The sequence below is a fragment of the Meleagris gallopavo genome, chromosome 26 (genome assembly GCF_000146605.3).
Source record: "Meleagris gallopavo isolate NT-WF06-2002-E0010 breed Aviagen turkey brand Nicholas breeding stock chromosome 26, Turkey_5.1, whole genome shotgun sequence".
NCBI classification, from domain to species: Eukaryota; Metazoa; Chordata; class Aves; order Galliformes; family Phasianidae; genus Meleagris; species Meleagris gallopavo.
This window is the reverse complement of record NC_015036.2, coordinates 2,482,109-2,496,088: the sequence shown is the minus strand read 5'-3', so window position 1 is coordinate 2,496,088 and position 13,980 is coordinate 2,482,109. Positions and strand designations below refer to the sequence as shown.

General features: G+C 51.2%; 1 protein-coding gene across 1 annotated transcript in view; it reads left to right on the top strand.

The window, feature by feature from the left end:
* IGSF9B (immunoglobulin superfamily member 9B) overlaps positions 1–13,336 on the top strand; it is a 39,026-nt gene extending 25,690 nt beyond the window's left edge. Inside the window, exons 19-20 of the mRNA XM_031556840.1 lie at positions 6,027–6,148; positions 6,676–13,336. Coding sequence (XP_031412700.1) covers positions 6,027–6,148; positions 6,676–6,899 — 346 coding nt within the window. The 3' untranslated portion in view covers positions 6,900–13,336. The remainder of the gene's footprint in view (positions 1–6,026; positions 6,149–6,675) is intronic.
* The last annotated feature ends 644 nt before the right edge of the window (positions 13,337–13,980 follow it).

Genomic DNA, 13,980 nt, shown 5'->3' with positions numbered 1-13,980 from the left:
AAACAGCTCTAAGCAAATCTGGAAAGATTCTCTCAAGAAAATACCTCTCAGGGGCTCCCATGTCGGAGCTGTTTCCTGGATGGCCACAGGCATCCCTGGAATGGCAGTGGGAGCAATCTGGGAGATGGTTTCTGGATCATATAAGCAGAGAATTTACTCCTTTTTTCTCTTTCACTAAAATGGATAAAACCAGGTGGGATGTTGCTTTTTCTTAGCCCTGAGGAGTAAGCCAGGCTGGCTATGAAAGGAGAGGTGGGATTGAAGATAGGACTTTTTAGGGCCTGACCATGCCCAAGCTTTGTTAGGCTCAAAACCTGCAATCAAGAATGAGAAGTGTCAAGGGCCTGGCTCATAGTCACCCAACAGCCTGAGAAGCCCATTGGAATGGGAGAGATGCCTAGGGAAATTAGGTAGATATTTCCAGGAGAGAGGAACCTCTGTTCATTGCAGGGGAGCTGAACTAGATGACCTCGAAAGGTTCCTTCCAACTCAAACAGTTCTGTGAGTTCCTCCAGCTCACATGGAGCTTTGTCCTGAGGTGGAGAGACAAAAAGAAGGAGTATTGGATCTTGGTCATGGAGCTGGGATGGAGAAGCCATCCTCTTGGCATGGCAAAACCCCTCTGGTTTGAGCTTTGCAGCTTCCAGAGCTCCTGAGCGCTGTTTTACCTCCTTTATCCATCGTGCTTCCCTAATCCAAGAGATCTAGAGACCTGAATGCGTATGGATTCAGCACAGCCAGATCAGTCCAGTCTCATATCCTAGCTTGATGTGGCTCTTGCACAGGTAGCCTTGGTTCCTGTCTCAGCAGTGAGCCCCATGGGTGAGTGGGTACCAGGAGCAGGGTGACACTGTCCTGAAGGACACTTGCTGAGAAGCAGCAGTGAGTCCTGCTCTGAGGTGCTGCCAGGGGTTGGAATTGCAGGAGTGAGTCCAGAGTCATTATCCCAAAAAAGGGGAAGCCGTAAAGAGAATAAATCTTGCTCTAGTAAGCGAGGAATCCTGTAAAGAGCCCAGCCAAACAATTTTGTGATGATTTGGGGTCGTAAAATTGTCAGTGGATGCAGAGCACAGGGATTTTCTACTAGAGCAGCTGGATTTCTGTGCTGCAGTAATAAAAACTAAGAGGAGGAGAGGGAGAGGCAGTTTGTGAGTTGGTGGCAGCTGTACTGGGAGCAGGAGCTGCCACGTGGTGGCTTTTGCTGGGTGAAGGTGAGCAGGGAGAAATGCTGCCATTACTGCACTAGCGGCTTCCCATCTTCTGCTTCAACCCAGTGGGCGGTGATGCATCTCCTACCAGGGAAGGGGGCATTGTCGTCTCCCTGCAGAGGGAAACCCAAAAACCACAGATGTGACACCGAGCTCCTGTGTCCCTTGGCATCGCAGGCAGCCCCCCTGGCCCCTATTGCCAGTGCTGCCAATGCCAGGAGCTCATGGGCTGGGTGCATCATAGCATTGAGTGACAAAGGGACATCGGTGCCAGGCGTGCAGGAGCACCCCTCGCTCCCCGCTTGAAAGCAAACAGGTTCCCCTTTAAAGACTGTCCATGTGCTGATCCTCTGCATGTGTTTCATGCCTCCTCCCGCTTGGAGAAGTTGTGAGTCCTCCTGTCTGAGTGCGTTCTTCTTTCCTTTCTTCTTCTTATTTTTTTAATTTTTTACTTTCTTTTTTTTACTTATATATTTTCTCACTCCTGTTTTTCATTTATCTTCCTTTCTCCCCTTTTTTCCGTGACTGTATCCCTCCCCCCCTTTCTCTCCACTCCGGTCCCTTTTCCCCCGTCCTCTCTCCTCTCCTGTCAGCATGGTGCAGTCCATGGTGTAGATGAGTTGTGTCGTCTGCAGACCTGCAGAAGGGCCTCCCTGCTCCGATGTGCTCCCCACTGTCACCAGCCCCCTCCTCCCTCGTTTTGGCAGCAGTGGTCTGGCAACAGCTCTGGGGAAAGGGGCCGCAACTGCTGTGTGTCTCCAGCACCTCTTGCACTAAAGGATCTCAATCAGTGCATGGTGGCATCCTGGGATGGAGGTGGCATTGGGCACTGCCTCAGAGCAAAGAGTATAAGACATCTTGAGGGGATCACGCAAGACTTGAACTTGAGGTTGAGCCTCGTGTAGGCAAATGGAGCTCTTCACCCAAGGATGAGGGGTTGGAGGAGCCTGGCTGGGATGTGGTGGGCACTGGAGATGGCCAAGCAGATGCTCCGATACGTCCAAGCTATTCCTGGATATCACTGTCTTGACTCAAGGAGAAAAGAAGACTGGGAAGAGTGTGAGAGACCTCCACGAGGTGACACACACACCCGATGTCCTTGAAGGTCACAGCTTGTGCTTTCACGTGGCTTCCCTCTGGTGGGCGAAAAAATGCTAGTGATGCTTAAGGGGCCTTCTCCCTTAACATCTTCACTTTGTGTGTGGAAAGGTGTTTGAAGAAAGCGTAGCTGTGTGGTATTTGTTGGTTTGGATAACTTCACCCATAGCTACCCTTCCCTGTCCTTCTTGGCGTTGAGTACCTCGTCAGTCCTTCCAGGACCTCTCTGTGCACGTGCTTCAGAGCTTTGCTTGTTCAGAAGGACTGTCCTTCGAAGACTTGAGGAAAAATTCTGTGCTGAATGTTTTATGGCATCGCACAGGAGTAACAGCTGGAAATCCCATGTGTTTCTTGAAGCTTCTTTCCTTGGCTCCATCCTGAAGTCTCCAGAAGTTCATCCCCTGCTCTGAACCTCTCATCTGTTGTGCTCAGGATCCCTTGTGCATAGATGGCTGCCCAGAGTACAGACTCTGGGGGCAGGAGGATGCTTTTGGCTGGACTTAAAATGCAAATTAATTCAATTGAGTCGGAGACCTTTGAAGAAATAAAGGGTGGGTAGAGCAGATAAAATTTGGCTGGTGAGTAGCATCGTTTTGTCCTCCACTGTATCTCTTCCTTGCCAGAGGTCAGACTGTATTTATAGTGACACATGGGTTCAGTGCACTCGCTGTTTATATTTGTGTGTATAAATACAAGCCCAATTAGGGAGAACTAGCGGAAACGAACTTCAGGCAATTTCCTCATAATCCCTTGGTAAATCTGTCTCATTTTGTCAACATGCCACAGTCACTAGCATCTTCTTAGAAGAAAAAAGAATGGGAATAGCAAGAGGCTTTAACATACGGAGCACTAATAGTATTAGCAAAGTTGTCTGGGCTACGAGACAGAAAGACATGCTTGTGGGCAATGCAGTGATATCCAGGGCTTGGCACACGTGAGCCCCATGGCAGAGGACTGGTATTGGAGTAGCTGAGGTTGCAATTGGCCAAGTACCTTTCTTGCTTCAGCTGCCTGTACGTCGGGGCTGTGGGAAGAAGGCATTTAAGCACAGCGACTCTACAAGCTTGTTAATGTCTTCCCTGCAAGGGAAGACTTGTTTGGATCCCGCCAGCAGGGCTACCAGCTTGTGTAATGAGATGCTTCATCTTCAGCTGATGCACTGCTCTGCTGGGAGCTGGAGGAGAGGATCTCCAGGAGCATCCACGCCTTGATGTCTCTGTTGCAATGGGAAACATGAAAGGGGCTTTTCTATCCCAGCCTTTGGGTTTCCGTTGCCTCTGCTGCGCCCCAGCTGCTTCACCACGTTATGCCGCGTTTTTCTTGGTCCTCTCCAATGCTAATAGCAGAAGCGAGGAGCTTTGCAATCACGTGCATCTTCAAAAACAACCCCTTCTGCTCCCCACGGGGGGAACAGCCCTGGGGAACTCTTAGTGCCTCTCCAGCTGAAGTGTGCACAGCTCCAGCAGCCGCTTGGGATCTCAGATGTGATGCGTTGCGTATGAGCTGCACTCGCACACTGGTATTTCATTGCACACGTGGAGACTGGCAGAGGGGGAAAGCCTTGTGTGTGCGTGCACTGCTGGAGAGATGAGAAGCTCCAAATGGACCTCAGGTAGCATTGTGCCTGTGCTCATCTTCCATGCTGTTCCTGCTAGGCATCACAGTGTTTCTGTCATGGTGAATGGGTAACACCTCATCGACAGCCCGAGAATGGGGTGAAAGAGTTTGGCTTCAAAATTTTGGTGACACAGAGTTGGACTCGGTGATCCTTGTGGGTTCCTTCCAATGCAGGCTATTCTGTAAATTCATCAAAGTGATGCTCCGAACCATCCGTCCTCCTGCCTTGTGAGGTGCTTATGGGATCCTGTCCTTCACAAAGCTCTCACTCTGGTTTAGACACTTTGCTTATATACACAGCTCACAGATCTCAAACCTGCTGATATTTTCAGTTTTGGTGAATGGTGCAGTAGGTGGCATCCTTGCCACAGTGCTCATTTGCCATTCGTCGCCTTCCTCATCTGCAGCAGTGTGTTAGTGGAGAAGGCAGGAGTGCTTCTCCTCACGGTGATCCTCAGCGTTTCCTATTCATGTTTTTTTCTGCATACCTTATCTTTTGAGCCTGTCATGGTTATTTGCTGTTAGTTGGCCTCTTGGACTGGATAAGTGCAGTGAAATGGGAACAGAAGAAGAGCATCGTGTGTTTGGGTAAAAGTAAACGTGCTGAGAAGATGGATTCACCATCTAGAAGTTCTCATTCCCCTAACTGCCATGTTTTCGCTGCTGGAAACTGCACTGAGGAAGAGCTTTGCCCCCATTTCTGCTGGCAATAGCTCTGGAAGCACGGCCAGCCCTGCCTGACCTCAGGAATGCTGCTGGGGGGTGCAAGAGGGGACAGACACGATGGGCTGGCACTTGAGCCTTGCAAGCATCACAGAAAACTGAAGATCCTGGAGCTGCTGTCTGTGCTGCCTGCTGTGTTGCTGATTTGGTGACATGCTTTGGTCACTGAGTTAGGAGACCAGAAGAGTGCCATCCCATTCTTTGAAGGGTGGGACAGGGTAAGCACAGGCTCGTGTCATTTCTGGGCACCTCGTGTGCAGGCTGCTGTCACGTCTGAGGCTGATCCCAGGTCACCACCCATGGCCTTAGCTGCCTGAACTTACACTTCTGCTTCCGTGGCGTGAGGTTCATACAGCTTGGAGAGACGTGAAAGTGAAACAAAGGGGAAAGAAAGGGGAATGCAGCAACTGGGGGGATGCTGTGATGTGTTATAGATGAGTGCTGGACCAGCTGTTCTCCGAAGGAAAAGGTTTTCCTCTGCTGCCCTGCATTATAGCAGTCATTTTTCAATCCTTGGATTGAAAAATCCTTGGCAAAACAGGTACAGTGATGGGAAGTGGAGCACAAAACCTTTGTGAAGGGGAGACCGCTTAACCTTGAGCAGATTCCTGTACAAGAGTTACTTGGGGACTGAGTCTGGGAAACTATCTCTTACAACTATTGACTCTCCCACTGGAAAAATCCCGTTACAAATCCCCTCCTTGCCCCCTGCAATGAAATCTCGTTGGCATTTTCATTTCCAAGCCGTGGTGCGTCCTGTCCTGCGAGGCCAGAACGTCCAGCTCCCAACATCCCAGTGTGAAGGAGCAGAAGCTTCTGTGCCGTTATATTTGTTGTCGCTTCTAGCTGGGAGCAAGGTGCTGACCCCAGCTATGCCCTTCGTGTTCCTGTCTGTTGTGCAGTCCCTGTTTTTTTTGCCATGGGAGCCAGGCAGGATCCCTGCCTCCATCCTGCTCGTTGCGCCGGCGTCACCCGCCCCGTGTCGCGCAGGTCTCGGTGCTGTCGTGCCGCTTCTGCGTGTCTCTTCCTCCCTCTCCATCCCCAAGGGGTTTCCCACCACTTCCCAAAAATACCTTATCGGACATAGGATCTGCCCCGTCCTTTGTGTCTAGCAGTGCCGGTGTGGCAGGCAGGTGAGCCGGGTGCCGGCTGCGCTCTCTTTGTGCTGGGACTTTGCAATGCAGCTGAGCGGGAGGGGACGGGGACACGGACACGTGTGGGTCTCCTGTCTCCTGCAGCAGTGTGCCCGGCCTGGGCTCTCTCACCTTTTCCTTCTCCATGGCAGAGCTGGCTGGGGTCAACCGTTCCCCGCCTGGGACGCCCCACAGCCCAAGCGTGACCCGGAGCCGCTGATGGCACGTGTCTGCTTTTCCTTTCTAGAAAACGTCCATCTCCGTCCTGGGACGCTGCTGCACCTGAGAGGCTCGAAGCTCTGAAATACCAGCGGATAAAGAAGCCCAAAAAGTCATCCAAGGGCTCCTCGAAATCCAGAAAACAATCCAGTGAGTGTGAGGACCCCACGATTCCCCAGCAGCGTCCCCCTGTACCCCCATGGATTGCTTGGGTTGGTCTCTGAACGCCCGCTAGCTCCCGCCTCCCAGATGGATGGCTGCTTGCCCACGTGCTGTTTGCAGTCTTTCCCCTGCTTCCCAACCCCATTCTCCTTCCATCCTTTAACATCTGCCCATTACTCATCTTTAGTGACTTTAGTTACTTTTTTTTCTTCTTTTTTTTTTAGGATTCTTCTACGTTTGTTTCTTTTTCCCTGATCCACCAACCTGCTGCTTGCATGCTGGAGCCCCCCATCCTCCCTCTTCCTCCTCCCTCCCCTCCACTCGAGGTGACTTTCCACATCCTCTCCTACAAAGGCCTACTTTCCTTCCAGCAAATCTTTCCCCCTTCCTTACCCCACATGTGCTGGGGCTCGGAGTGTTGCGGGGAGGAGGAGCAGACTTGATATAAGCTCCGTTTTACAGCAATGCTCCAGGTGGGTTCCATATCTCATCCCTCTGCCTTCTCTCCTCTGCAGACGGCTCTGCCTCCCAGGTTCAGCACCTTCCCAGCTCTCAGGTACTGTGGCCTGACGAGGCTGTCTGCCTCCGAAAGAAGAAGAGACACCCTCGTCAGGACCCCTTTGCCCGCCTCTCGGCGCTGAAGGACGACCTCTGCCACCGGCAGCTCCCCGAGGACCAGACAGCCATCCTCAACAGTGTGGACCACGACGACCCCAGCGGGCACGCCACTTTGCTTTAGCCTCATGCTGACCCAAGAGAAGGTTAAAAGGGAGAGGGTAGAGGGAGCTGAAACCTCGACTGCGTGCACGCCGGGGTTGGGCAGCTCGTGGCAAGGATGAGCTGGGGTGACCGGGGTGGGTTGAGGTCTAAAGGGGGGGGATGCCAGGGGCTTCTCAGATCTGCATCTCTCCCTTAAAGCTTTGGTGAGATGGGGAGGGGGTGTCACACCTCTGTTTCAGAGAGTTTTCAGATGTAAAAGGCATAGATGGAGATTCTGACATCTGCTTCTGCAGGTTGTGTGTAGGTGGAAGTTGTGAGATTAAGCAGCCGGCCCTGAATTGAAAGAAGGAATTATGTGACACGAGGTGTAATCGATTGACAAGGAACTAACAACCCAACTAGCTAACAGCTGGTAATCCCATGAATCTGATTATGATAAAGTACATCCAAATGGTCCCAGGAAAGCTGCAACTGTGAAATCTCCTTGCCTCTCCCTGCCCAGCCTCCCAATACGTGAAGATAACAGCAGCAGCGTCACTGACATCTTTCCTTGCCTATCTCTGAACGGGAAAACTGGAAAGACCCCATGGCTTCACGCCAGCCTGAGAAGTCATACATCACAATTTCTCTGTGCATATGCATTTGAACCTTGTTAACATGTACCAAACCCTTTGCAAGCACGCAGGTATGGAGCCGTTTGCATCCATGGGTGGTTTCCCCTCAAAGTCTGGTTTGTGCCAGCTTTGATGAGGGTGGTTTTGACCAATTCTTCCTGACGCTCCGTGTATCACTAACATATGTTCCTCAGTGCTGTGCAGAAATGTGATTGCTCACTATGGTCATGTTTGTAATCTCTGTTCATAACTGCAGAACGGGGAGATGCTGCTGTAGGTGTGTGAGCGAGCAGGGTTTCACCGTGTGTTCCCAAAAGCCCCTGTGGCCAACGTGACCCTGAGCCAGGGCAGCTGGAAAAGTCCAGCTCTGTGGGTCGCGATGGACGGCTGCTCCAAGCACAAAGCTCAGCCCAGCATTTGGCATCATTTTGAAATGTGTTGCTGCTGGTTTCACTGTCCACCCCTTCTCCCTCCCGTTCCAGCCCGGCTGTGTAGGTGACCTGTGACACCTGCTTTGGGATTTATCCCTCCCTTTGCCCATCCGAGGAGACTCGCTGTTCCCCTCTTGGTAATGCTGTTCTAACTCTTCACCAGAATGTATTTCCTCTTCCTAGGGTAGGTTCATTTGGCAACTGATGTTTCTCTGGGTTATGTAGGCCTTTTCTCAGCAGGAAAGCTGCAGCCTGCTCCAAGAACACCGGGCTTCTCTTTCCTGCTCTGCCTCCACTATCGAACTGCGTGGCCTTGGGCAAGTCACTGAACCTCTCTGTGCCTCAGTTCTCCCATCTGTAAAATGGGGATAAGTCATATTTAAGCACTTTTGTAAAGCACTGGGCTGCCCACGAGCAGCAAGTGCTACGTATGTGCTGAGTGCTATTACTACCGAGTGATCCCTACCTTTAAGACACTTAGAGATTTTTTTATTTTATTTTAAGTGGTAAGATCAAACACTGCATCCAGGTTTGCACACTTCTTCCTCTCTAGCAAAGTGCTAAACCCGCCAGCCTGCCTGGGAATAAACACCAATATCACGTGGATGTTCTTGCTTTAAGCTGATGCAGGCTGTTAGAAAAAGAGAATCCAAAAGCCTGCAGGCATTGCCATTTGCATACAAAACTCTTGTTTATTCCTAGGTAGAATTGCCAAGAGATGCTCTGCAATCTTGCCTTTAATTGTGATTTGCCTTGGTTATTGCTCTTGCTGCTGGTTGAACCTCAAAGGGCTTTGATATTTGGAGAAACATGCGACCTCTCAGCTTCCCGACCAGAGTGAAAGGTCAGGGCATGGCAGTGAGAACAAGCCAAGCTTCCAGGGAGGTTTTAGGTACAAATCTGTTGATCAGCCTGCCTAGAAATTTCTATTTTTAAATGAAACTGTGCTTTGTCTTCCACCGAGATGTTCAGAAACCTGATGAAAGCAGAGCACGACGTCTTTTTTCAAATCTCAAAGCCCTGACTTAGGCTCGAACCACTTGACAGAATCCTCTAATCGATGATGAGATATTTTCAAGCTTTAACAACTTCCTTTAGGTGGTCTTCAAACCGTGAGCAAGTTTGTCTCGGGAAGGAGGGAGGGTGTCTTAGAGGTGCCTCTCTCTTTCATGCCATCAACCACCAGAGTGAGACTTCAACTTCGCTAACAGTATAACAGAGTATTTCTTTTATTTGAGTGTGTTTTAGGGCTTGACCTAGAATCCACTTGGATCTGAATTGATTTAATGCCATTTGCCTGCTTGGCAGTGGGACAAACTTGTGGGTGACTTCAGCTCGCTGGTGTGAGAGGAGCTGATGTCGGCCCCAGACCTTAGCTGATGTGGAAGCAGGCTTAGCCCCAGGGCTCACCTCCCTGCTGTCCCCAAGGCTGCCCGCTGGCACCGGCCCTGGCCACCCTCGCTGCACAGACCCTACAGGTGATGGTGACTGGGGATGCTCAGTGGTGTGGTGCCCTGTGGGTGGGGGGTGTGGAGGCTCTGTGCCGGCTGGACCGCAGCTTGCTTGCTCTTCTTTTGGCTCTCGTTGCCTGGACCTCTCTAGCAGGTTTCCTTGTTCATTTGAACGCTTTCCAAGCTCAAATTTGCTCTGCCTGTTTGCACGGGCAAGGCAGTGTCTTTGGGCTCTCAAGGCTGGGGGACCGTGCCCCCATCCTGCTGCAAAGAGGAGGATCTGGAGTGCAGGAAGGTTGACGGAGTGCGCCAGCTTGCTTGGTCAATCTTTTGAGAGTTTGTTTTCCTTTTTCAGGTGTTTTGAGCCGATGGGCCCTCTGCTTTTCATTGTCTTCGACCTTTAAAGGCTGGAGCTGCAGCCCTCTCTCTTTCAGCCGTGTACCTGCCACGCTGCTGCAGTGGGAAATCCCGCCGGGGCTCCTCATGGACGCGGCTCTTCCCTAAACCATCCCTACCTCCTTTCCCCGCTAGACCGAGTTACCTTCCAATAGACTCTTGCCACGTGCTGGGCCGTGCTTTGGCAGATGGGCTCGCCTCTTGCTTTGGCAACCTCCTCGCTTCTCCCAGCTCTGGTTTCCATGCCCTTCAGGGGTTTCTCTCCTCTGCTCCCGCGGACCTGGGACATCGAAGCTGATGATGCCAACCATTTTCCCCCATTCCATCCCTGTTTGAACTCCGTTTTTGTTTTGATGGTTTGCAAACACGGCTGCTGCTGCTGCTGCTTTTCCTTTTTCTTTTATGCTGCAAAATATATCTTGATTTTTTTTATCTTTCTGGGCCAAACTCTCTTATTTTGTAAGTTTGTCCTAGGGTAGATGGTTCTTGCTTTATTGGCAAACATAAGATCCGTTCCTCCTTGCACGTTGCAAAAGTGATGTGTTTCACCAGGTCTCATGCAAAGAGCTGGGCTGTGGTGGAGGAAACACCTCTGAATCACTGTAGTGATTCTCAGAAAAAGCTGTGGTGAGGACACAAGCTGAATGTGTCCGTGCAATTAACCCCAGTTTTTGGGGTCCCGGTGCTGCAGGTGGGTGAGAGTGCTGCAGCTCCGTGCTTTAGTTTCCCATGGGCTCTGCAGCCAGGCTGTGGGGCTGGAGGAGCACTGAGGCTGCTGCAGGTTTGTTTTGAAAGCATCAGCAAGTGAGAAATGGGCAGGATTCAGCTGCCCCGAGCTGGGGAGTGGATAATGCAGGGAGGTATATGGACAAGGGCATTGTGATCTAGTTTTGGTGGGCACCAGACTGTTGTTCCTGCGTGCATTTCCTTGTCAGCTCATCCATGCATGGAGGCTGGAGATAGCTGTGTTTGTGGTGGAGTTTTGCTGGGCAGCTCTGCAGACTGCAGGGAACGGCTCGCTGATTTGTGCATGGCAGCGGTGCTCAGTAAGGTGAGTTGTGCATGTTAAATGGGCTGCTTGGAGCATGGTTTGGCAGCTGGGAGTCACTGCTGTTCCCAGCTCTGCCGATGGCTTCCTTTGAGCCTGCAGGCAAGTTGCTTCAGCACTCTGCCTCGATTTCCCCATCGCTATAAAAGGAATAACAGCAATGCTGTACCTACCTCCAGGGATGCTGAGGGCCCAGGGCTTGTGGTCAGCACTCCAGCAAACCTCCCAGCAGGGCTGGGTCGTGGCTAATGGCATCAGGGCACGACGCGTGCCTTAATGCTGCACATCTCTCACAGTTAGGACAGAATCTGCTTGGCGGTTTGGTTTCTCCTCCTCCTTAAGGCAGCGATGCAGAATTCGGTTTTCTTTGAGTTTTGGGTTGGTTTCCCCATGTGCTTTCGGCTGCAGTTCTTGGCTCGGGGTGTTTTTCAGATGACAGTGATTCCTCCACAGCCCGCTTGGGCTCGCTGCAGAGCTGGCAGAGCTGCTGCTTTTTTGTGGAAGGGAACATTTTCAGGGAGCCAGCATAAAAAGTGATGTATATATGAGATATAAATACATAGAGAAGTGTAGGATGAGGGTAGATATGTATGCAGAAGTCCGGTATATTTGCATGTAAAGGGTATGTTTGTCTGTAGTGGGAGTGTTGGTGGAGGGGGAGGGGATTGAGATGGACAAAGCCAGGCAGAGCCTGGGGAGGATTTGGGAATGGATGGGCACAGGGCACCTCTCTGCCTGACCTTCATGCGTCCCCATCCCTGCTACACAGGATCTGGGTGTCCTTTTTTTCCCTTTTTATTCAATCATGCTCCTCCCCCCGGTGTTTTTTTGTTTGTTTGCTGTATGGTATGTGATTCATTACTGGACCATGGGAGTTGGAAAGTAGGAGTGAAGAGCCTCTTACCTGCACACAGGGCAGGAGCATCACATTCCTCATCTTCCATGTCACTGCAGTCATTCAAAGAGGAAGCAACACCGTGCAGAACCCCTTATCTAAAATCCCTGTAGGTGCTGTTCTCTGATTACTCCTGTTAAAGCATTTTGCTTTGCATCTGTTCTTTCCAGAAGAGCATGACTCAGAAGTGATGAGAGGAATGTGGCTAAATGGGTTGAGAACTGCTGTGCTGGCCGTGCTCAGGCTGTCCCAGAGGTAATGGCTCCACAGGCCAGGATGTTCTGCCTCCCCCCTGGTTGCCACATTGTCTTTTTTTTTAACTCATTAGCAGGACTTTTGGGATAAGGGGATTCATCCACCAAAGGCATTGCTGGAGGTACCTTAGCAATGGCTTGCCTGATGCGCTGTAGCATTGCTGCTTCATGCATCGAACCAAAAGCCCCTTGCAGAGCACAAAGCAAGGCTGGTCCTGCTGTGGGAATGCAGGCAGCACCCGTGGCCCAAAATTGCAGGTGTGCAGTGGCTGAGTTTGGGCTGGATACCCAATGCTCTCCAGGGAGTCCATCACAGCACTGCTTGGGCACGGGGTCCCTTATAAAGGGACACTGACTCCTGTTCTCATCCTTCAGCTTAGTTTCTGGTTTCTTTTGCTGGACTTCCCTTTGCCTGTCTTTGCAGAGGAGGACAGGCTGCGCTGAATCCGTAGGGGAAACGCATGAGCCAAGTACTGGAGGTCAGAGTGATGGTGTGTGTGATTTGGCAAGCTGTGCGTGCAAGAGAAGAAAGCTGAACGTTATTCCCAATATCTGTGTGTCCCCTGTGTCACTGCCACGTGGCAAGGACTGGTGCACAGCTCCTGGTCCCTTGGAGAGGCCAGAGAAGGGACCCTGCTCCCTTCTGCAAGTGACTGGGATGAGTCAGGGCCACCCGGTGCATTATTTCCCTGCTTTCCCTGTTTAAGTGTTTCCATCTGGCAAGCCTGTGCTGTCTGAACTGTCTGTCCCTCGTCGTTGCTTGGCACAGAGTCTCACCCAGCAGTGCAGGGTAACCTCAGGACGTGTGCCGACAAGCATCCCGAATCCCCAGGGCTCTGGGTGTTTTTTGATACGTGCATGGATGGAAGAAGAACCGTAGATGGGGAGAGGGTGGGCAAGAGAGAAGGGAGGGCAGATGGGTTGGTCCAGGCTTAGGGGTTTTGGATATTGCAAGCATGCACTGTAGTGGTAGGTAAGGATCTTTATACTGGTTTCAATGGGGCACAGGGGGGCTGGAGTCCTTTTTTTTTTTTTTGCACTGGATGGAGCAGGAGGGCCTATGATGACCCCCTGTGAGGCTGGGGGCTCTGGGGACAGCAAGGCATGGAGAAGGGGCTGCTGGCACACGCATGGACAACAGCCAGCCTCTCATTGCCATGGGGAGGAGGAGAGTTTGCCCAGGATATTTTGGTTTACCATCGAAATACCAATTTCTCTCCTGGGGAGAGTTTTGTTCCAGTTCTCTTGGGGTTACAGGTGACCAAGAGGGCTGCCCAGGGGCTGCCCATCATCCTGGAACAGCTCCATCCTGTGCTCTCAAAGCCCCTCTGATTTCTACTCCCCCCAACCCCGCACTTAAAACAAAGAAAAAAAGAAAAAAAGAACGTGACCAGAACATGAGCCCCAGTATCTCTATCTACAGAAACGATATTGGTGTACTGAAACTGCGTTGTATATAAAATTATACAAATATATATTTACTTTCTATTTTAGAAGGGGGGGGAGGGGAAGAATAACTATTTAAGATAATTCCTTAGTACTAGGTGTCTGAAACTTCTGTGCAGCATGAGAGAGGCTGTCAGAGGTGGGGAGAGTCTAAACAGCGGGAGCAGAGCGAGTATTTTTACATTATATTGCGCTTAGGCTTCTCTGCTTCTCCATCCACCTATAAATAGACGAGAAAAATCTATATATACAAATATATATATAAAATATATATATATCTAAGCCACATAGCTGTTTTATTTTTGTAACCATGCCTAGTGCTGTCTGAGCAATACGGTGGTGAGGGGGACGGGGCTGGCTGGGGCTCGTGCTCCGCTTTGGCTCCATCCCGCATCCTTTGCCATCGCTGCTGCTCGCTGCCGCCTTGCTGCTTGAGTAGGAGAAGTGGGAAAAATAGGAGCGGGGTGTGGGGCTGCACGGGGAGCCCCAGCTGCTGCCAGCTAGATTTGTACCGTGGCAAGGTGATGGTGCCCGTGGTGCTTCCTCCAAGGGGCACGGCTTGTTT